Source organism: Amblyomma mixtum, chromosome 4 (genome assembly GCF_055824585.1).
Source record: "Amblyomma mixtum isolate Tamu chromosome 4, ASM5582458v1, whole genome shotgun sequence".
NCBI classification, from domain to species: domain Eukaryota; kingdom Metazoa; phylum Arthropoda; class Arachnida; order Ixodida; family Ixodidae; genus Amblyomma; species Amblyomma mixtum.
In genome coordinates, this window is record NC_143015.1 from 158,281,492 (window position 1) to 158,303,902 (window position 22,411).

The following is a 22,411-nucleotide window of genomic DNA, read 5'->3' on the forward strand; positions in this document are numbered from 1 at the left end:
CCTAAAGTGCGCTAGGCGAAAGTCTTTGTCGCGTTGCGCCTCCCTGGCTTTGGTACTAGGCGAAGCGGTTTGACGCTGTCCACGGCTTCGTTCAACCTCCCTGGTTTTGCTGCCCGGCGACGTGTTCAGCCGCCACTGACGCATGCGGTCGTTAATCTTTCGCCGTTTCGTGTTCGGAGAGTCGCCCTTCCTCTGTTGAGCCGAACCGCCTGGCGCGGAATCGCTGCACCGCTTGGGAGCCATCCTCCTCCACTCTATAGCTGCCGCACACCGACTGACGACGGAGCAGCGCTCGACGCCGCCGCGCCGACAGCTCCACCTGTCGACGAAGATGGCGTCACCTTTTGCCAGCTGCGCTCGTCGATGAGTCACCCCAGGCGCCGGATGTAACGCCGGACGGACGGACGGGAGAATGAGCCAATAAAGGCTTTCGCCTTAATAACAGAGTCATCGTGAACGCCATGACAGTGCTGTGGCAACAAGGAGCACTGCGCCACACAATGCTCATGGTTCCCTAGCTTTCTGGCTCGAAATGGAACTGAGGCGCTGCACCTTAAATTCTTCCAGTGTCGATCCTTACCTGCGCTTCGCCTGACGCATAAAATAACTGCTGCGTCGGTCTCTGGTGCTTGTCGGCCAGGAAACGTTGTAGCTTCCTCGATGCGCTGTCGGCTTTAGCTCCTTCAGACGAGCATTGTGCGTCTGTCGTAGTTTTGTCACAGAGATCAGCAGTGGGAACCGAGCCGCTGGCTTCACTTCTTCTTCATCGTAAACACACTCTGTGCGAGGTCTTCTTCCGTTGCGCAGCTATCGCAAAAACATGTAGAAGTCTGAGAACTCTCAAACGCAGAATACAACTTCTGTTCACTCCAAATAGCAGGCCGAACACACATGAATAATGATTTGTAATTGCAAAGTTATTGTGTTCTGATTTTTATATTTGTGTACAAAATGTTGACAAAATGTTGTGTTTCTGTCTTTTTCAATGTGTCACATGCTTCATGCGCATTTTTGTAACCGCTGCTGTGGCGCCCAGTGGGGCCAGGGCCTCGTCAGGAGACTAATTACCTCCTTTTGTCCTGCCCCACGGGCAGTGCCAGGCATTGCCCATTCAATAAATAAATAAAATAAATAAATTCATATTGCAGAGACTTTGAAGGGGGTTCAAGTACAAATCCATCTAATATGAAAGGCAACAAAGTCTGAGCATACAGCTAACGGTTACTCCCGGTGGCTCAGTGGTTACGGTGCTCGGCTGCTGACCCAAAAACGCGGGTTCGATCCCGGCTGCGGCGGCTGAATTTCGATGAAGACGAAATTCTAGAGGCCCGTATACTGTGCGATGTCTGTGAGCGTTAAAGAACCCCAGGTGGTCGAAATTCCCGGAGCCCTTCACTACGGCGTCCCTCATAGCCTGAGTCGCTTTGGGACGTTAAACTCCAATAGACCAAACCAAACCTAATGATTACTCCATAGTATGAATGACAGACGTGCTTTTTGCAGTTTTATAACTAGTTTTCTTCCCATGTAATACGAAAAAGCGATTTGCACCTTTGGTAGAGAAATAACCAAAAATATGTCTTTTTGGGCAAACTAGTTATTCACTTTCTCGTTAGAGGCATCTGTACACCTGGAACTCCTTCATGGCTTCTCCTTGTCTATCCCATCTCAAATGTAAGCTTAATTCTGGAGACGGCGCAAAAGGGACAGCTACAAGGAAAGCACTAGAAAACAACTACCTTCCTTGTCCTTGTCCCTTTAGCGCCGTCTTCAAAATCAGCCTAGCTCTGAACAGAATAGCCCAAACCAAAGTACTTTTTGTCCATCTCAGCCACCAGAAACACCAAGTGGCCTAGGGACTGTTCGCCTGAGACCTTATCCAGTTATTCTCGGACTTAGCTTGTTTTGGCGCAATACAACTAAGGATTCAAACTTCGCTTATGTACTTTATAACTTCTATGTCAAGCACTTTGTTTTCTCAGGCAGCTGCCAAGGATATTGTTTGTTGTGCATGAGTAGCCCCGTGTTACACTGCTTCCATTAAAGACCACCATAATAAGCTCACATATCTCACTAGACCACAGCGCTCCCCAGCAGCGCGCTGCCCCAGGGCTCTCAGTCATCTATAACGGCGTGTGAGACCAGCTCCGAATATTAAGTTTATAGGCGCAGCAGTGACACATAGGCATCTGATAATGATTGCTATTGTTGATTTTGGAGACTGAAAGGTTAATACGTTGTACCTCTTTCCTTCCTTCGCCTGGACAACAAGATTAATGATTGGGTAATACCTTGCAGTGCTTACAGGCTGGTGTCAAGCTTTACTATCACGCTGTCTGTCATTACTTTTTCCGCTATCTATTACCAGGCCATCCGCACGTGGATGGCTTCTAGCCCGCGTGCGCAGAAAAGACCGACCCATTCTCTTTTGTGACCTTACCTGGTCACAAGATGTCGCCCTTGAGCATCCTGGCTGTCGCTCGCGTGCTAACGGCATATACCAGCCTGAGGGGACCTTGGCAATAGCTCCTAGCTGGCCCATTGCCTATGCCTCAATGAAATGCTGGAGTCTCTTCGTTCCATGCGCCTGTTTCTCTTATAACTCATAACTTTCGTCAATTAAAGGGACACTGGGGAGAAATTGAAGTTGGCTTGTATCGACAGAATACCAGCTCCTGATCACAAAAACTCCACTCATACTAACAACAAAGCTCTTGTAACGTAGAAAAGAGCAAGAACCAAAATACAGGTATCGCCGCCACAGGCCAAACTCGCAAGTACAAGCGTGATGACGTCATAGGACAAAACAGTGTTGCTTGAGCCAATGGCTCTAAAAACACTGGGACACGAGGAGCTACGAATCACTGAGGCGCAGACAGTGCATGCGCAAATCTCCTTGACGTCGCCAGATGGCGCCACTCACCCGGCAGCTACGCGCGCTCCTGCAGCATCGGGACCAATCAGCGCCTGCTCACCGGCGGTAGGCGGGCTCCCGGTATTCGGCTAACGGTAACATGGTACACGGTATGCTAAAGGTGTCTATTTGCGAGAACTTCGTCGACGACTTCGAGAACGGGATCCATCGTAACGCTGGCAAAACGCCGGCGCAAACGTAAACGAAGCGACGGTAGCGACGGCCGCAATAGCCGATAGATGCCTTCAACGTGCGGCCGGCGGTAGCTTTCTTTTCGGCTGCTGCTAGGCCGCACTGCTGGCCGACTGAAATCACGGAGTCTGCGTTACGTCTTGTGCACGTCATGTTTCACGTCACTTAGTCCTGTGTCGTCATAAGAGAATCCCAAGTTTGAATAGGAGCGGCGGGAAAAACTTTTTCAACTTCTAATCCAAATTTCTTAGAAATAAATGCATCTTTCGCTGCCGTCCAAGTGGAAACAAAGCCATGAAATGCCGAACTATCGGATTTTTCTTTTCAAAAAATATTGATAGAGCTCTCCTCACTGTCCATTTAAAGCAATCAACAACGTATTGTAAAAAATTCCGAGGACACTTTGGTATGGTGGCTAGCATAACTTTGGCAACTAAAGTATTGAGAGGCGAAAGCCGAGGACCCTATACCGTGACGACTTCCGGTGGATGTGACGTCACACCGTTCCCGTGGCTCTACCGATACCCAAATTACACATCATTCGGAGATCTGAAGTGTTAATTACGCTTAATTACACATTTGTTCCTCTATATTGAAACAAATCTGACGTTTTGCCGACCATTCCGTGGCAAGTTTCACTATGCCGTGAAGACTTCCGGTGGATGTGACGTCGCACCGTTCCCGTGGCTATATCGACGTCAGCGCTATTTCGACGCAGTTTCGACATTTTTGCCTATAGTTAATTGACTAATTAATCTACAGTCATCAAACTTAGCTTATAGGCTCATTTTTTCCCTCCTCTATATGAAGCAACCATTGGTTTCCTTCTATCTTTTTTAGTTCCCGAGTTTAACGCGTGTGACACGCTTTGTTAACGGACGGCAGTATGAGCCATTAAATGCTTTCGCCTTAAAATGAAGCCGTTATCACAAGGACAGTTCCTGCTGCCTCGTTCTCAGCAGTAAGCATCCGTGTAGCCGCGGTGATTAGTCGCGAAAGGTTGATAATCAGGGATATAAAACGGCGCAACAAATGTGGACTGAGGAGAGCTATACACTGTGAGGTGCAAACCACTCGCCGCCTGGAACAGCCAAACTCATAAGTGGCCTGGCAACCCTGACTGGCTCCGTGCGTTCCCTCTCGGAGTGCCGAGGCGGAGAGAGAGCCTTCGGCCGCGAGCGGAGACGCCGCCGTCTGTATTTCAAGCCCTTTGTTGTAACTGTTGTTCAACGGTATAATAAATGCATCCGTGCTCACATATGGCGCAGTCGACGTCCCGAACCTCGGTGTAGCCCGCCCATTCGAAGCCGCAAGCCACTTCACCGAAAGCCAGAGTCAACGTGTGTCGAGCACCAGCAGCCGAAGCCCAACGCCCGTCTCACCGCCGCCGCCATGCCGCTCATAAACTGGGAGGGAGCCACCGCCTCGGACCTCGCTGGTTTTAGAGTGGACTTCTTGCGAGATGAACTATCGCAACGCAATTTGGACAATACTGGTTCCAAGGACGAATTTATTTCTCGCATCCTTGCTGACACTGCCGCAAAACGAGTCCTGCTACCGGAAACAACTGTATCAGTCACCGAGACGCAGCCCGCTCCAACTCAACGTGACCAGTTTTTCCAACCTATGCCAGTGTTCAGCGCCGACCCCGTACAGAATATGCAGATTTTGACCGCCTACCTTCAAAATCAACTAGCTTTGTCACTGTCACAAGCCTCTACGAGAGCAGTGCACGTAACAACTTTGCCGGACTTGTCATCAACGCTTCCGACGTTCAGTGGCGACGGAGGGTTATCCGTAACCCGATGGATAGACGATCTCGAGCGCACCCAACAGCTTGCCTCTTGGGAACCCGCTACCCTGCTAGCCATCGCCCTCTCAAAACTTCGTGGCCCAGCCGCTGACTGGAAGGAAATCACTGGCCACCAGCTAAAAGCTTGGTCAGAGTGGAAGGAAGCGCTTATAGCGCAGTTCGGCGAGCGACTGTCGCTTATACAGTGGCAGGAACTTGTCGGTGCGCGTGAGCAAAGCCCCGGTGAGAGCCTGGTTACCTATACTCTCGCCAAGCTCAATATAATTGGGACACTGGGACACTTCCACAATGAAACTGCTGTGCCTACAACCTCTACAAAAGATGCCTTGAAACATCTCCACTCAGTGTTTTACAGGTTCGGTGCTCCTGACCATTGTTTGTGTGACCATGCCAAGTCATTTGAATCACACCTGTTCAAGAACTTCATGCATATGCATGGTGTGAACATACACTTCGCAGTAGCTTACAGGGCAGCTAGCAACGGACTGGTGGAACGTGCCAATGCCACACTTGTGACCGTCCTCCGAAAACTGTGCAACAATGATCAGGCACTGTGGGTCTCCAAACTCGACCCAGTGCTAGTGGAGCCCACATGCGAAGCCGTGCAACCTATCCCGAGTCCTGATGAAGACAATGCCGAGCAAATGCCACCTATGACCAATGAGCCGGATCAGCCAACTGGTTCAGCGAGTCAGCGACCTCAGCGTCACCGTGCACCACCCAGGCGACTGCTTGACTACGACTTTGCCAAAGTAGACTAATGTTCCTGTCCAAGAGGACTTGGACTTGCAGGCGGGGTGGGATGTGAGGTGCAAACCACTCGCCGCCTGGAACAGCCAAACTCATAAGTGGCCTGGCAACCCTGACTGGCTCCGTGCGTTCCCTCTCGGAGTGCCGAGGCGGAGAGAGAGCCTTCGGCCGCGAGCGGAGACGCCGCCGTCTGTATTTCAAGCCCTTTGTTGTAACTGTTTTTCAACGGTATAATAAATGCATCCGTGCTCACAACACTGGCGGCGGCTGAACAGAACATGTTCCATCGGAGGGATAAGGACTTTCATTTTGCACATGTCCGAGCTTCTTACACAAAAAAATTTTGAATATTGGAAAATTGCAAGGTTCTATGACAGAAATATTGAGAGTAATGGTCCATTATTCCGATGAGTCGCAGAACCTTTCTTTTCAAATTTTTCCATCACTCGCATGGAGCACTGCAGTCAAGGCTGCCATAGAAAAGCAATGCTTAACGCTTCTGATGATAGCAAAAACCGTTAATAGCACAAAAGGCAAGCCTGGCGACCGGAGACCTGCGCATATATTGATTGTTATATTCAAATCTTACAATATAGGAAAAATGCGTTCATAAACTCTTCCCGTTCAAAAATTATTTTGCCCAGAATAGTTGGGTATACGGTGGGCATGGTTATGATGATGATGATGATGATGAAACAAAGGAGAGATAACAGGAGAAGACAAGCGACAATTCTCACATACGCGTCCATTATAATTACTCAAAATTTGCTTGCTGTAGCCTGTGTAGCTTTAGTCTGGCCAAAAATGACTGTAAAGTGGGTTAAGCAAGGAAAACGGCGTGGTATATGTTAAACTGCTGCGCAACTTGCTGACGATCAGAAACGTCATATTACCGCTGTGTCACCCCTGCGGGTGACAAAGAAGAAGCTGTCGCACGTGTGAGACACCTCGCGCTGCTCTCGCGCTGCGACAGAACGTTTTTTTCTCGCTCAGATCGATCCCGAATTCACCGCATCTACGAGACGACTTTTCAGCTTTCGGGTACCTCCAACGCAGAGCAGCAGAGGAGAACGCCGGGCCCACCAGGGACGACCTCCACGCCTACACGAGGTGAATACAATGTGCGAAAAAGCATTACCGCTTTCCTGTTCTGCGCTGTGCTGCCTCGCGTTTGTGCTATGCACCCACGGTGCTGTTCTGAGAACATGCAGTTTTCTCGCTGTGATGTTCTTTCACGGTGCTCATCTGCGAAATACTTTGATGCGTGTTGTTGTTGTTTTTTTCATGTGTTTTGATTGCTGTTTCATCGTGTTCACTACGTTTGCTTCTGCCTTCTATGCCGCTAATGCGTGTGGCTATTTCGTTTGTCCTTTTCAAAGCTAATTTCTACGTCAGGCTACCATTAGTTCGTTCGCGGTGTTATAGTCGCGCACAGCTCGTCTGCAGTGAAGCTCCGGCGACATTCATTCTTAACAGAATTCCTCCGTTGTTGTTAAACCTTTCCTTGTTTCCTGAACAAGAAGCTAATCATGTGACAGAATTATACGCTCAGTAATTTTGATGCCAATAGCTTGTTTTATACAGTCAAACATTAAAAAATGATTTAGTTCACTGTTGTGCTTGGTCAGCGGAGTAATCAGGACGCCGTGGACGATGGCCCACTGCTACGAACTGCCTTTTTTTTAAGTTGTTCTAAGTTGTTGCAGAATCGTGGACGCTATTGAAAAGGGTACAGCTCAATGACAACGCAGCAAGCTGGGAAGCAAAATGATAGGTGTAACATGACGATCCATAGTGCACAAAATTGAAGGGACACAACACCCTTACCCTTCTAAGATAGGCGCAACGTGAAGATACCGGAAGCCGGTGGAGTGGGTGAGGGAATAAGCGCGGGTTAATTACATTCTAGTCGAAATCAAGAGAAAATAATGGGCTTGGGCAGGGCATGTAATGCAAAGGCAGGATAACCGCTGGTCCTTAAAGGTGCACTGAAGAGGAATCTGAACTTGTCTTTTTGCCGCGGGAACTCGATCTACACGTTCCTAGCATTCTTAGAAACTGCGACTTATTGCCCTGTATGGCCGATTTCCCAAATTAAATCGAATTAACGTCCGGCTCCCGCCTTTTTTTTTTTTTTGAATTCTGCCTCGTACGATGGGCGGAGTCGACCAACGCGTGGAGTGCCTTTCACCCAGTACCGTGGCGGCTTGCCGCTCTGCCACCGGCGGAGTAATACGTAGTAGTCCGTAGTAACAAATAGTCCGCGCGTATTTTTATTTCTGCGGGCTTATTTTGCGGCTATATTATCTGCGAATGAAACTATTTATTCATGGAAACCTAAAAAACAAAATAAAGCGAAAGCAAAGCCTCCATGGAGCTGGCTGAAAGGAACTTCACGCGTTCGTCGACTCCGCCCATCGTACGAGGCAGAATTCAAAAAAAAAAAGGGCCGGAGCCGGACGTTAATTCGATTTAATTAGGAAAATCGGCCATAGAGGGCAATAAGTTGCAGTTTCTAAGAATGCTAGGAACGTGTAGATTGAGTTCCCGCGGCAAAAAGACAAGTTCAGAATCCTCTTCAGTGCACCTTTAAGGGCAACGGAGTGGATTCAAAGAGAAGGCAAGCGAAGCAGGGGGCGGCAGAAAGTTAGGTGGGCGGGTGAGATTAAGAAGTTCGCGGGGATACGGTGGCTGCAGCTAGAAAAGGACAGGGTTAATTGGAGAGACACGGGGGAGGCTTTTGCCCTGCAGTGGGTGTAGCTGGCTGATGATGATGGCGATCTTACTATAGGTGATGAGCTTCGGGGCTTTCGGCCACAATACCTCAGATGTCATTTCTTCTTTGTGCAAAGGTAGCACCTGCACCTCGACATGGGTGAAAAGCCGCAAGCCAAGAGGAAAGTGTCGCCTAATGACAAGCCGAGCCCCTCAAGCGTCTCCCCGGAGTCTCCGAACGCCTCCTCGGAGCCTGATACAAGTTCTAAAATATCTTCCAAGCGCTCCGGCAAGCGAGCTGGCAGAAAGGATTCCTCCTCCAGGACCACCAAGCCCCGCAAAGATTTCTCCAAGTGGCTCAAGTATCGCTCAAAGAGCACCAGCCGCAAAGACAAGGCGACAGTGGACAAGGAGGACGACTTCTCAGGCACACCTGTGCAGGGCAAACCACCGAAAAATAAAACTCCCTCCGCAAGGCTTGTCTCGGCAGAAGGCCTTTCGGCGAAACAGCTGACGCCATCGTGTTCCTCGACAAAAGAGGTTCACGCAAAGGACGTCCCAGCGAAAGACCTTCCAGCTAAAGACTTACCGGAAGAGGACCGTCGGGTGCAGCACCTACCGGTGAAAAAACTTCCTGCAGAGGACTTGGCTCCAAAAGTCCACATGGTCGAAAAGATACCGGGAAAAGACGTCCCCAGCGAGGACTCCCCGCCAGTGGATCTCACCCTGCCTGACACCACAGTGAAAGAATTCCCGGCAAAGAATGTTCCTGCAGAGTTTCGCCCGGTGGAAACGTTCCCGGCGAAGTATCCGCGTACAGAGGACCTCCCAGCAGAGTATCTCCGGGCGGAGGACCTGCCCGTGCAAGAGCTTCCGGCAGAGGACTTCCCTCCAGAAATTCTCGCGGTGAAGCAACTCCTGGTAAAGGACAACTCCGCGGAGAAGAAACTCTTAGCAGCGAATTTTTCGCCGGAGGATACCACGGCGGCGACAAGCCACACGGGGATGGAGTTACCACGAGATCAGCAGGCACGGCAAGACTTCTCGGATGAGGTCCTTCCCGTAAAAGCCCCCTTGACGGACACCTTTTCTACGAACACCGAGGCGGAAGACCATTGGAGGGCAGTGCGATTCTGGGAGGCAGACCTTCCGGATGCGGCTCGTGACAGGGCACCTGGAGCCGCACCTTGTGCCACCGTTGAAGGACGGGAATGTAAGGCCCGTTAGAAAGAAATCAGAACGATGTTATTAGTTCATAAACAATGTCGATCGTTTGCCCTACATGTCAGATTCGTCAGTGTTTAAAGAGGAATGTTTAAAATTAACGTAATTCACTATAGTTTCGTGTCGCTCACTACGCTCAGTGCTCTTAAATGTAGCGCTGATAATTCAGTATCTTCGTTGATTGTTGAGGCTTGCCTATATGCCGCTCAAAAAATGAGTTACTATGAACTGTGCCGATATGCCAAGTCATAATTTTCAACGTATTAAGCTCAGTTCGAAGTAAATTTCAACTAAACTGTGTGCCCGTTCTGAAACAAGGAATAATTCTGTCGTTGCTTTCTGTCCCCTGGATTTTCGTGCTACAATGCTTAAAGTGGCAACTCATCATTTATTTATTTTATTTATTAATTATGCCCACTAACAGCCATCAGCCTTATTCAGTGGTGCACTCAGAGCAGTGTAAGAGAAGGAACAACGAAATGGCTAAAAAAAGAATAACAAAGGAGCAATGAAAACGATGCAGATCTCATTACAATTAATGGCAAAAACAGTAATAGTCAAATAGTGTTAGAGAAACCTGAATTTTACACAGTTATATTTTTCTCGTATCGCACGAGGTTTATGTTGATATGTTAGAACAGTGAACCCCAATATGAATGCTTGTTTTATTGCGTAAATTTATTGCAGCCGGAATATTTTACGCTTTTTTAACATTTACGAAACTGCTTTTTTAATTGCATGTAAGTGCTGACGCAGCGATCTCGCGAGTGCGATTTTGTCGTAGACGTTCCACGTGTAATTTGCCGAAGGTGGAGAGCCCAAGTTTTCTCTCAAAATGTGTTTAGCGCCAATTCAAATGCACTATTATTCCTGGCTCCGTTCTCTTGCACTTACTCTGCCATGCAATGCAATGCTGACGTAGTGTTTCTCAAAGTGAAATTCTGACCAACGGGAGGCGAGAGCTGGCTTCGTGTTGCCTATAGTCGGCTTTTTAAAGCCTTTTCTTCCGCTATGGTGCTCTATATGCATAAATTATACACTTCCCTACCGAAAAACACAGCAGAAAATTTTCTGCTATCACGACAGATTTGCCTGTGGCATTCTGGGGCCTGATAACCGATATACTTGCAGTAACAACACGATTTTCTGTAGTACTAAACATTCTCCTGTCGTAACGACGGAGCCAGTTCTGTCAGACAACTTCGCAATACTACAGAATCTGTTAACGACAGGGCGACAGAAATTTCTGTTGTATTTTGGGACCGGCTCTGTCGTATTTTTCGACAGGGAAATTTAAACACGAATGCTCCTATACAGGAGTAATGAGGGAGTAAGCAGTTCTCTAGAGCACTCCCTTTTATAAATGGGAGTGCACGAGGGCAGCTTACTGCCTTTTTATTCATTTCTGTTTAGAGTGAAGCTCTGTACAGACCAAATAGAAATTGTTCCCTAAGCCTAGAGCTTTGGAAGCTAGTAGTGCCATTTCAGCCCGCAACACGGCGCAACGCACTGCCAGTGTCTGATGTCTCAAGTGATTTTCTACCTAATGGTGTTTTGTGAGTCAGCGCTGCCTTTGTCATGTGTATCAAAACTGTTTGCATCAATATAGGCAAATGTACTGCACAGCGCATTGCCATTTAACGATACCCTCAAAACAAGTACGAATAAAAGCTAGTACATAACAACTTTTTGTCATCAGACTCCTCTGTATATCCTAACGAATTGACACGCATCACTAAGACGAGGGAAGGCAATAAGCGAGCGATTTTTGTTCCAATCCTAGAAGTGATCAGTCGAGATATGGACTCATTAAGTTATCTGGACGAGCAGCTAGGCAGACTGTACAATCACGAGGGATACAAGGGAGTGGCGGAAGACTGGCAGTCCTATATGTCCCGTCTCCACGTCGTTTTCTCAAAATATTGCTGGAACTAGCCCAGCTCTATAAAGTATTTGCATATGTTGTGTAATAAGGAACGCGTATCCGTACCGTACCGTTGACCGGCCATCCCCTGTCTCGGTTATCATGCCCAGGTTCACGTACAGCCTTAGTCGAAAGTCTATTGAGCACAGGGATTGCTTCTGAGCCATATACTTTGGCACTTAAGACACCGCGGAGCTTCAAAAGCGCCTCAGGTTAAGGACTGGGGTCTCCACTCACCGGAGATATTGAACATCGGGTGTGCCTTGACTGCACACTTACATGACTCAAATGCAAACCGTGTGGCTTGGAGAGAGAGGCTGTACAGGGTCAATCACATTTAGAGGGAACATGGCTCCGCGTGGCTGCCCACACATAGAGCGCTATTGCTACCAAGCCGGTGGCAAACCAGTGCAAAGGGGCAGATACCACGAAGCACCACGTCGAGGTTTTTCTTGTCATGCAGCACTCTGTATTGAGTCATGAACGGTTTAGGTTCGATGGCACTCCGCAGGTGCGTGGCCACGCGGAGACGTGTTCCCTCTAAGTGTGATTGGCCCTGTACCTTTTGCTGCATGTTGTACAAGATGTTCTTCATGACTTGTTCTCTCTGCCGAAAAAAAATACTTTGAGAACACTGCGGCGACCCTCATTGGAGCAATGCGAAATAAAAACGTCCGCATATTATATCGACGTCCGTGGCTGTTCTGACGTCCATGTACTATACCGACGTCCATGGCTATTTTGACATCTATGTGGGTTTTTTGTGTTTTTTAGTTTAATAATTAAATAATTACACCTCATCAACCAAATTTTTCCCACGGCAACATTTTGTCACACACTATCACAATCACACTTGCACACATCGTAATCATGCGGACAAAATTTGCGGACACTTTTTGCTGACGCGACATAGCCATATAATGCTTTCGCATTAAAAAAATAAAACGTCGGCCTAATACTCCTAACGACCATGCAGCTCCTGATCAAAGGACTGTGACCCCGAGCGTGGCGTCACCTGAGCCTACTATCGGCTGGGTGTCTCGCGATTCGCAGAGCTTCGGACACAGTGAATTCGACTCTCACGACGTCCCTCTGCACAACGAAAAGGTGAGGGTCCCACCTATAACTTCAGACTACCACACGGCCGGGTAATAGATCTGTTTTTTCGTGAATTGCGCTGCTATTTCTCGAACCAGAATTTTAACACATCGTGGAGGGCCCCGTTGAGCGTCAAACTCAGCCAAGAAAAGCAGGTGGCCCGCCGCGGTGGCACAATGGTTAGAGCGATCGGCTAATGAGCCGGAGTTCCCGGGTTCGCCGCGTTTCGATGGAGGCGGAACGCAAAAGGCGCCCGTTTGCTGTGCGACGTCAGTGCACGTTTAAGATCCGCAGGCGGTCGAAACTATTCCGGAGCATTCCGCTATGGCACCCCTTTCTTCCTTTATTCCTCTCTTCACTCCCTCCTCTATCCCTTCTGTTACGGCGCGGTTCGGATGCCTACCGAGAAGAGAGAGAGATACTGCGCCATTTCCCTTCTTCAAAAAACCAATTTTCGGCCGCGTTTTGATGGAGGCGAAACGCAAGAGGCGCCCCTGTGCTGTGCGATGTCAGTGCACGTTTAAGATCCCCAGATGGTCGAAATTATTCCGGAGACATCCACTACGGCACCTTTTTGTCTCTTTCTTCTTTCACTCCTACCTTCCGCCCTTTCCTTACGGCGCAGTTCAGGTGTCCGCCGAGATATATGAGACAGACACTGCGCCATTTCCTTTCCTCAGAAACCAATTTACCATTTTATTATTTTTTTCACTGTGGCCTTACGGGAGCTCGGAAACAGCAACCCGGGTCGGCACAACAACCCAAACTGAGCAGCAGCGAGCTAACCTCTGAGAACTCGACTAAAGAGGGTGTCAAATTTCGGTACTTGGACCCTGTGGAGCATTTCGTAATTGCGTCGTAGAGCTATCTATCACGCTTCACAGTGACGTCATGCTGTATCACTTTAACGACGCTCGGCCCAGCTGCTCCATACAACTCATTTCTTTACAGTTCATCGTGCTGAACATTGCGCATGATAGCTTTAGATGCTTATGTGCCACAAAACACAAACTTCACCCTCAAAATGTCTCGATGAGCGCTGAACATCCCATGCACATCCTGCAGACATCCTGAACATTGACGTCTCTTCCATTGATAACGCTTGTGAGGTGTGCTACCCTTTTAAGCACAGGTGTTAGTGTCGCTTGCATCCGCATGGACCTCCAGTCCACGCACCTGAATGAGAAAAGGTCGCCACAGCGATAATTTCGCCGCGGCGCTATTCGCTACCGCGTGTCACAATGACCCGTCGTGGTGCAGAGCCATCTGGCGATGAACGTGCTCAAGGCCCACAACCTTCCGCTGGACGCAAGCCAGCTGCCAGTGAGCCCCTTGGTGGAGCGGGAGCCGCCGCCCAGGAACCGACGCGTGTCCATCGACCTGCGGCCCACCATCGAGCACCTCATCTCGCCCGCGACGCTGTCCGACTCGGACGCCGCCAACCTGACGTCCGAGTCACGCCGCCACCCTCACAGTGAGTGCGCAAAGGATGAAACCATTTGAAGACAACCAGATGGGTGTGTTCAAAGGTTTAAAAGCGCGTACGTAAGGTGCGCAAAGTGCGTAAGTGCTGACTGGTTCGAAGAGCACCAACTTTTTACTGCGATATCGGTACCAAAAATGCCGGCGTTGTCTGTGTTAAGCTTCGGAGAGTGAAGCCTTCATTCTCAGAAGCCTCACCCACCAGCCATTTCCCCACCGCACCCTCCTAGCTGTGGGGCTAGCCGTCTACCCACAGCCACCCTCCTCAGATCAGCCCTACCCACTTCCACCCTCAAGTAGCGCCATCCATTACCAGTCTACCCAACCCTACCCTCTGGAAATTATAACAAAGGCCTGATTTGCTCTGCAGCCGCAGGACTAATCAAACACAGCCAGAGAAAGAGCTGCGTAGAAATTGTTTGGGTCCCTGCACACGAGGGAAATGCGGGAAACGAGAAGGCGAACCGATATGCCCGAGCTCTAGCAAACCGGGAGGGATCGGGGAGCATCTCGGAGTCCCACATCAACGAAACTTTCACTTACCGAGAAATGACCAATCAGCTCCGTGAGGCGCGGATACTCTACCCTGCACCTCACCCGGACCTTACCAGGCAACAGGCCAGAAACCTACGGAGGGCCCAAACTGGGACAGTCATGACCCCCATTCTTCTGTCGAAAATTGCCACATAACCCATCAATCCCAACTACTTACACTGCGGAAACATAGCAACAGACGTACACATCCTATGGGGCTGTAAGGAAAATCCACCTCCAAAAGACCTTCTACCGGCTCCCTCCCGGGAGGCCTGGCTAAAGCTCCTGAGGGAGCCTGCACAAGAACACGCAAGCCAAGCTTGCGGACTGGGTGGGAAAGGTCGCCCTTCGTTAGGGGGCCATTAATCCCGCCCCATTGATCTTTTAGATCAATAAAGTTCCTCCAATCCAATCCAAGGGCTACCCAGCAGCAACCCACCTACCTCCACAAGGCCGCCACCCTCCAGAAGCTCCACCCACCAACCATTTCCCCACCGCACCCCTTATCTACGGGGCTATCACTCTACCCACAGCCACCTTCCCGACAGCTCCGCCCGCTTCCAGCCTCCAGAAGCGCCATCCGCTACCAGCCTACCAGCCCTACCCTCGAGAAGCGCTACCCCAACACCAACCCACCTACCTCCACAAAGCCTCTACCCTCAAGAAGCCTACGCAGCGGTGGAAGGAAAAAAGTTGGAGCTAAGCTAACCGGTTTAGCGCATTAATCAGCTAAAGCTGTTATAGCTTTGGTCTAGCCGTTTAGTCCATGCATTTGGCCGTGTAATATACATAGCCAGCCGTGAGATCAAGGCTCATGCGAATCCATGAAATATGATGTGGCCATCCGTCGCCTCCTACCCTCTCTCTCTTCCCTCGCACTTGCCCTCTTCCTAAAGCGAGGAGTGGATTTCCCTTTCAACTTTTCCACCTACCTTAGTTGGCAGGTGGCAAATGAATTTTTAATTGAATTGACTTTTCGTAAGGCTGTTTCATCAGATAGATTAATGGCGTCAAAGTAATCATGGGTGGTAAATCCAACTGCATATATGCTGCCACAGCTTCCTCAAATCAGGTTTCATGGTCGTCCTGTCAACTTTTCACCGGCCACACAAGCTGTTATTCAGGATTGATTGATTGATTGATTGATTGATTGATTGATTGATTGATTGATTGATTGATTGATTGAAAGTGCAATGGTGAAAGATGCCGCAATGGGACGTCTGCAATGCAGATCGCGATGCACCGGCGACCGCCAGGTCTGTGCCGGGCGTGCCGACCGCGAGTCGCTGGTCGTTCGACGACGAGTCGCTGGAGAAGCACGTAATGGTCTGCCCTCCCGCGCTGAAGGTGCGCCGTCCATCGCTGGCCGACCAGCAGCGGGCCCTCATGGATCTGCTGGCCGCCAGGTGCACAGACCCCGGCGCCCAGCGTGAGTGCTCGAGCGCAGGCGCCTGGATGTGCCTCTATCACTCGATCGGCTACGCCCACGATGCATGAGTCGGCGACTTCACCAGAACTTGTGCCTGAAGTCTGACGTCGAGGCGGTGGTGCACCTGAACCAAACTGTCGTCACTTTCCAACTGCGTTGTGACATCACATTCTGTTCATTTTTCTCTCCTTCATATGCCTTTTCTTCCCTAATCTGAGTATTTAATCGATGTGGGATATCTAGTGATCACTTATATTGTGTGTATTGTTGTGTAGGCTGTGTTAACCTCAATTTAAACGCAATACTTCAGCCTACCTTTGGCCCAGGCTTATGTCCTCGCAATGACCGCACGAACTCTTCCTTCATCCGCGGATGACGCCTCCGTCGGGGACGCTTGCATGTCCTCAAGTGATGGCGGAAATGAGAGACATTTGTTCTGCAGCAGTCTTGACCTGACTACTGCTATAAATACGATTAAGATTTGTTATTCTCAAGATATAGTTCTTGCAGGTAACTCTGTGCTCTGTCCTATACTGGCGGTCACAGAGCACCGTGTTAGATCTCATCGAAGCGCAATAATAAAATTCTGCTATCTCATGTATAGAGTAACGTGTGTAATGAACGGAAAGTTTTCTTTTTCAAAGCCATCAGAGAAGCACGTCTGTTCAATGATTAGGTTTAGCGGTGTATGTTTTGGCAGTGAAATTCGGGATTTACGGTATATATGAAGACCCTATATATATTTCACTCCATCTTTCATTCCTTCCCTCATGCCGCTGTTATTATCCACCGAGAAAGACAGTTACTGTTGCTTTCCATCATAACCATTTTTTCTGCTCCTTGGCAGTTCATAGACACCTTTAGCATACCGTGTACCGTGTTAGCGTTACCGGTACCGGAGTACCGGGAGCCCGCGCGCAGCCAATGCGCATGCGCAGATTGCCTTGACGGCGCCAGATGGCGCCACATACCTGGCAGCTGTGCTCTCGCCTGCAGCATGGGGACCAATCAGCGCGTGCTCAGCGGTGGTGAGCGGGCTCCCGGTACTCCGGTAACGGTAACACGGTATACGGTATGCTAAAGGTGTCTAATAGACACCTTTAGCATACCGTGTACCTAGGCTAAAGGTGTCTATTAGACACCTTTAGCATACCGTATACCGTGTTACCGTTACCGGAGTACCGGGAGCCCGCCCACCACCGGTGAACACGTGCTGATTGGTCCCGATGCTGCAGGCGCACGCGTAGCTGCCGGGTACGTGGCGCCATCTCGCGCCGTCAAGGCGATTTGCGTATGCGCACTGGCTGCACGCGGGCTCCCGGTACTTCGGTACCGGTAACGGGAACACGGTATGCTAAAGGTGTTTGGCTGTTTCAGCGGCCTATCGAGGGCCGCGCCACAGTGGATGTCTCCTCTGCCGCAGCTGACGCCGCCCAACGGCTTGACCAGAGCACAGCGCGCGGAAGCCGATGGAGCTGTCCCTTTATTCCTTCCACCAGACAGCGCGCGGTGCCGCTCACATCGGGAGGACGACAGGAATCGCAGGCTAGCCAGGGAGACGTGAGTCGAAAGTAACCTGGGCATTCTATTCGCGAGTCGTCGATTATGAGCCTGCCACTCGAACAACGCTACGGATTTTAATCTGTCAATACAGACATGTATTGTCGTTCTGCCAGTGGATCGGTAAAGCTTTCATTCAACCGAATGCTCACCCACCCACTGAAGAGACAGAGAGGCAGTTCTAATTGAGATCAACACAGGAACCACACAGCCGATTTCCTCGAGAACACCAACTTAACAGTCGTATACGCTACATGTGAAATCATGCATGAACGCATGCATTTGCGAATATTTTCATGCTACAGAGGTCCATGTACAGGCCCATATAGGGGCTTTTACGCCTCATATCTGAGCCTATACAAATGGCTATACTGATTGGCCCCTACGAAGCTCCGCCCACATTTAGGGCCACCACACAGAATTCCTCCACGACAAAAGAGTAGTCCTTTGTCTTGTGACCTAAACAAGAAGCCAATCACGAGAAAAAATAAGCTCTAAAATTTTGATAAATGGCTCATTTAAAAAGTAGAACATTAAAAGGCTGATTTCGTTTACTGTTCTGATTGGCTAGCGGACTAATACAAGACTCCGCGCACCGTGGCCAGTGTTAGCAACTGCTGTTTTTTTTAGTCGTATCGACGTGTAAACCCATGAGCATCTTCAACCGTGCCCTTGAGTGAACTTGTAAGCTGCTAAGTCATATGCAGCTGACTAAACGCAAACCCCGCAGACATCCTGACCTTTCTAGGTTTCCCACCTCACCTCACATTACTAGACACATTTAGGATACCGTGTACCGTGTTGCAGTTACCGGTACCGGGAGCCCGCACGCAGCCAATGCGCATGCGCAAATCGCCTTGACGGCGCCATATGGCGCCAGGTACCCACTAGCTGCGCGCTCGCCTGCACCATCGGGACCAATCAGCGCGTGCTCACCAGTGGTAGGCGGGTTTCCGGTACTTCGGTAACGGCAACACGGTACATGGTATCAGTAGCATACCGTGTACCGTCTTACCGTTACCGGAGTACCGAGTGCCCGCCCACCGCCAGTGAGTGTGCGCTGATTGGTCCCGATGGCGCAGGCGCGCGCGCAGCTGCCGGGTACGTGGCGCCATCTGGCGCCGTCAAGGCGATTTGCGCATGCGCATTGGCTGCGCGCGGACTCCCGGTGCTCCGGTACCGGCAACGGTAACACAGTGTGCTAAAGGCGGCTATCGCCGCTGCTCCCGGTTTCCGCAGCTGCAGCACAGAGTGACCACCGGCGACCACCTCACGGTACCCGGCAGCGAGAGCGGTTGCTTGTCCATGGCTGTGGTGGTGCTCGTGGCGTCGATGTTTGTGGTGGCCGCACTGTGCGTGTTTGTGGCGCAGCATCTCCTCCGCACGCCGTACGTGGTCAAGCCCGACGTGTGCGATAGCCGCGACTGCATCGATCACGCCCACCACATCCTGAGCACCCGCGACCAGTCGGCGAACCCCTGCTTTAGTTTCCACGCGTACGTCTGCGGCGGAGGGGACTTGACTGCAACAAAGGCGCGGAGAGCCCGTACCGGCCAATTAGGCGCCATCGGTCCACACCAAAGGTCAGTCAGCTTTTCCAGCGACAGCTGAACATGGTACGTTCGCGAAATGATGCCCTCGTCCTCGCTCTCCTCTCCCCATCGCTTGCTTCCCTCTCACGCCAGACACCTGACTTATATGGATGGGTGACCGACCGTGTGTGAGCGCGCGTGACGGACACCCACCAAGCACTACAATCCCTATTGAAAAATGCGTATAGGTTTGGACGGGTAAGCTAATATGATTATGGCACATTTGGCTTCACTTTATAGGTTTAACGTCCCAAAGCGACTGAGGCTATGAGGGACGCCGTAGTGGAGGGCTCCGGTTAATTTCGACAATTTGGGGTTGTGCACCGACGCCAACCCCGTGGCTGGTTATTGCACCCGGTACTTCAACACTCTCACGAAAGGCATTACGTTACAGCTTATCCGCCTTACTGATGCGAGTAGTGGCATAAATGAAACAGGCATCCAAAACCCCTAACCAAGATACCAAGTACTCAGGCTGGAATTCGCATTTCGTAATTGCTGAGGTGGCTTGTAGTTCGGGCGCTCCGCTACTGAGCCAGAGCATCTTGGTTCGTTCCTGGCCGCGACGACCGCGTTTTGATGAAGATAGAACTCAAGAGGTATCCGCGTACTCTGTTCGATCTCAGTTCACGTTTAAGATCCACTAGGGGTCCAAACTATTCCGAAGCCCTGCACTACCGCACGTCTTTGTCTTTCCTCCTTCACCCCTTCCTCATCCCTCCCTGTCAGTCTCGAGATGACTCCGGGAGATGACGCCAATAGGTGCTTTGGCACACATTCGTGGTACTCGTGGTTGCAGCAGTTAGAACTTCTTTGCAATGAGAAGGTTGGAAACAAGGGCTACTATATATTACCTTTATTCTATGGATTCTGCATTTCTGGCCGCGCAGGCTGGCTCGCATCTACGCCCGTGAGATCGTGCCTCAGAACATGTTGTCGACGAACACCACCTCGTCTGCGGCGTCGAAGGCCTTGGGAGCCCTTGCACGCTGCCTGAACAGGGGCAACGAAAAGAGCTCTGCCACGCTCGCAACCTTCATGAGGGAGCGAGGCCTGACGTGGCCGGCTTCCCGCCAGGTCCGGTTCTTTGACGTCTTGGACGTGCTCCTGGACCTCAGCGTCAACTGGAAGGTGTCTCTCTGGTTCGACGTCCGGCTACGGTACTTGCACTCACGCAGCGATAGCGACCGTGTCGTAATTGTCTTCGGCGAACCGGGCCACGTGACACTGCTGCGAATGGAACAGATCGCCGCTCTCGACCAGTCGGCGTACGCTAGCGCTGTCCGAGCCATCGTACGGCTACTGTCATCAAGCCAAGACGGAAGCAAAGTCACAGAGAAAATTTTTGAAGATTCCTCGGGGATAGAACTTCTGCGACGCGATGAAACGGCACTTCGAGAGACCATTCTGTCCGCTCTGGACGAAGACGAAGTCGACGATTCCCTCTTGATGCTGAAAGAGTCCGGTTCCGTACTCAAAAACGTCTCCTACGAGGAATGGAGGGCACTCCTCGACAAGTACCTCGGCCCGAAGGCGGGTGGATTCACCATCTCCCCCGATACGACGGTCCTGCTGCTCTGCAAGCCGCTGTTCGCCAGGCTCTCAGCAGTCGTGAGCACAATCCCCGTCGGCAGACTCCTCAACGCCCTGGCCTGGACGTTCGCCTACTCGTACGCCTGGATCGGAAATCCGCTTCTGGATAACCTCGATCTGACTGAAGTCAAAGGCGCCCAGGGCGACGACTTCGTCGGTCCGTTCACTCACGTCCTGTGCTTCGCGGCGGTCTTGGAATCTTTCGGCATCACGCCGGCCGCACCGTTCTTCGTACAAACATTTCCCGCCAGAGAACGCGATAAAGTCGCTGCGGTGCTGAACGCCACGGCCCTCACCTTGGTCGCCGCCATAAAAACCTCACGCGTCATCCCGAACATCACGAAGGCCAAAGCCAGCGCCAAGATACTCTCGCACACGCTCCAGACGCTGTGGCCTGCGCAGCCGTTCCAAAGCCTCGACGCCCTCGACTCTCTGTACGCCCGGTTTCCATCCGCAGATGCCAAAGACTTCTACACATCCTGGCTGGAGTCCCGCAAGGCCCAAAGGTCGGCACTGTCGGAGCGCTCCTACGGCACCCTGATGACGGCCAAGCTGAGGTGGTACGCGGAGAAAATCCTCTACGTGTACTCCCTCAACCATATCGTCCTCGGCCTGACCGCCATCTTCCCGCCATCCTACCACCTACATGGCGCCGCAGTCATGACCTACGCTAGTCTGGGCTTCCAGTTTGCCCGCAAGCTGATTAGCACCATCGACCTGCGCGGAAGGTCTCGAGACTACGAAGGAAACAGCACGGAAAAGGCATGGTGGAAGTGGAAACGGAAGTGCAGGCTCGACAATGCCCGGACGCCGAAAGAGAGGAGAGCAATTGCAGACCTCCTCGCCCTTGACGTGGCACTGGCGACCATGGTGAATGTGTCGGCCGGCGACGATTCACAGCTGCGACTCAAGCTGCTGGAGAAGCAGACGCCCGAACAAACGTTCTACGTCAGCTACTGCAACCGCTTTTGCGGCAAGCACAACGCACGGCACATGTGCGACCTTGCCATGAACGGATCGCAATTCAAGGTCGCGTTCGACTGTCCGTGGCGTGTCGTAAACCGAGGCTGCCTCCTCTTTTAACCAGGCTTCGATGGCTTGAAGGACGATACTTTTTTAACCGTCGTATTCTCGATATATACAATGGTCCCGTTAAGGCCAGCTTTGCATACCCCATTTCCGCCATTTTATCCGCCGCATACATAGATACCTACACTCGTTTTGCCTTTTATGGTATGTGCAACGTTATCATTTCCCCTTTGCTCTTATTTTTTGCTTTAGCAGTACTGTTGTGTACATTATTTACGGGAATGCGCTAGCAATTTAATGTGGAAAGCTGCACAGGAGGCATATAGACCTGCAGCCAATTGCCGTATGCTTGGGTATTTGAATTTTACCAAGAACACTCAACTAATCTTGGCACAGCGTTATTTTAACGCACACAATGTTGCAGTATGTTGTGCTTTGCTTATTTTTGACTAACATCACCTTCCCATAAACTTGGAACATTGCATGTCATGCGAAAGGCGAAACTGCTGCATGTGCCTGCATCCACGCTTCACGACAGAAGCACAGCCTTGGGGCTTTGTTG

At 50.7% G+C, this 22,411-nt stretch overlaps 1 protein-coding gene across 1 annotated transcript; it reads left to right on the forward strand.

Annotated features, from left to right (window-relative positions):
- The first annotated feature begins 13,893 nt into the window (after positions 1-13,893).
- LOC149348970 (uncharacterized) lies at positions 13,894-21,903 on the forward strand. Its single transcript, XM_089541878.1, has 5 exons — positions 13,894-14,104; positions 15,878-16,075; positions 17,499-17,635; positions 18,875-19,218; positions 20,118-21,903. The coding sequence occupies exons 1-5, from the start codon at positions 13,903-13,905 to the stop codon at positions 21,901-21,903; spliced, it is 2,667 nt and encodes an 888-aa protein (XP_089398004.1). The 5' UTR covers positions 13,894-13,902.
- The last annotated feature ends 508 nt before the right edge of the window (positions 21,904-22,411 follow it).

What these genes read in the sequence shown, in the direction of transcription:
- LOC149348970 (XM_089541878.1), top strand. Translation starts at nt 13,903, where the DNA reads ATGAACGTGCTCAAGGCCCACAACCTTCCGCTGGACGCAAGCCAGCTG. An exon ending in CGCAGGCTAGCCAGGGAGAC is followed by an intron (nt 17,636 to 18,874) that starts GTGAGTCGAAAG and finishes CGGTTTCCGCAG; the next exon opens with CTGCAGCACAGAGTGACCAC. An exon ending in GCCATCGGTCCACACCAAAG is followed by an intron (nt 19,219 to 20,117) that starts GTCAGTCAGCTT and finishes CTGGCCGCGCAG; the next exon opens with GCTGGCTCGCATCTACGCCC.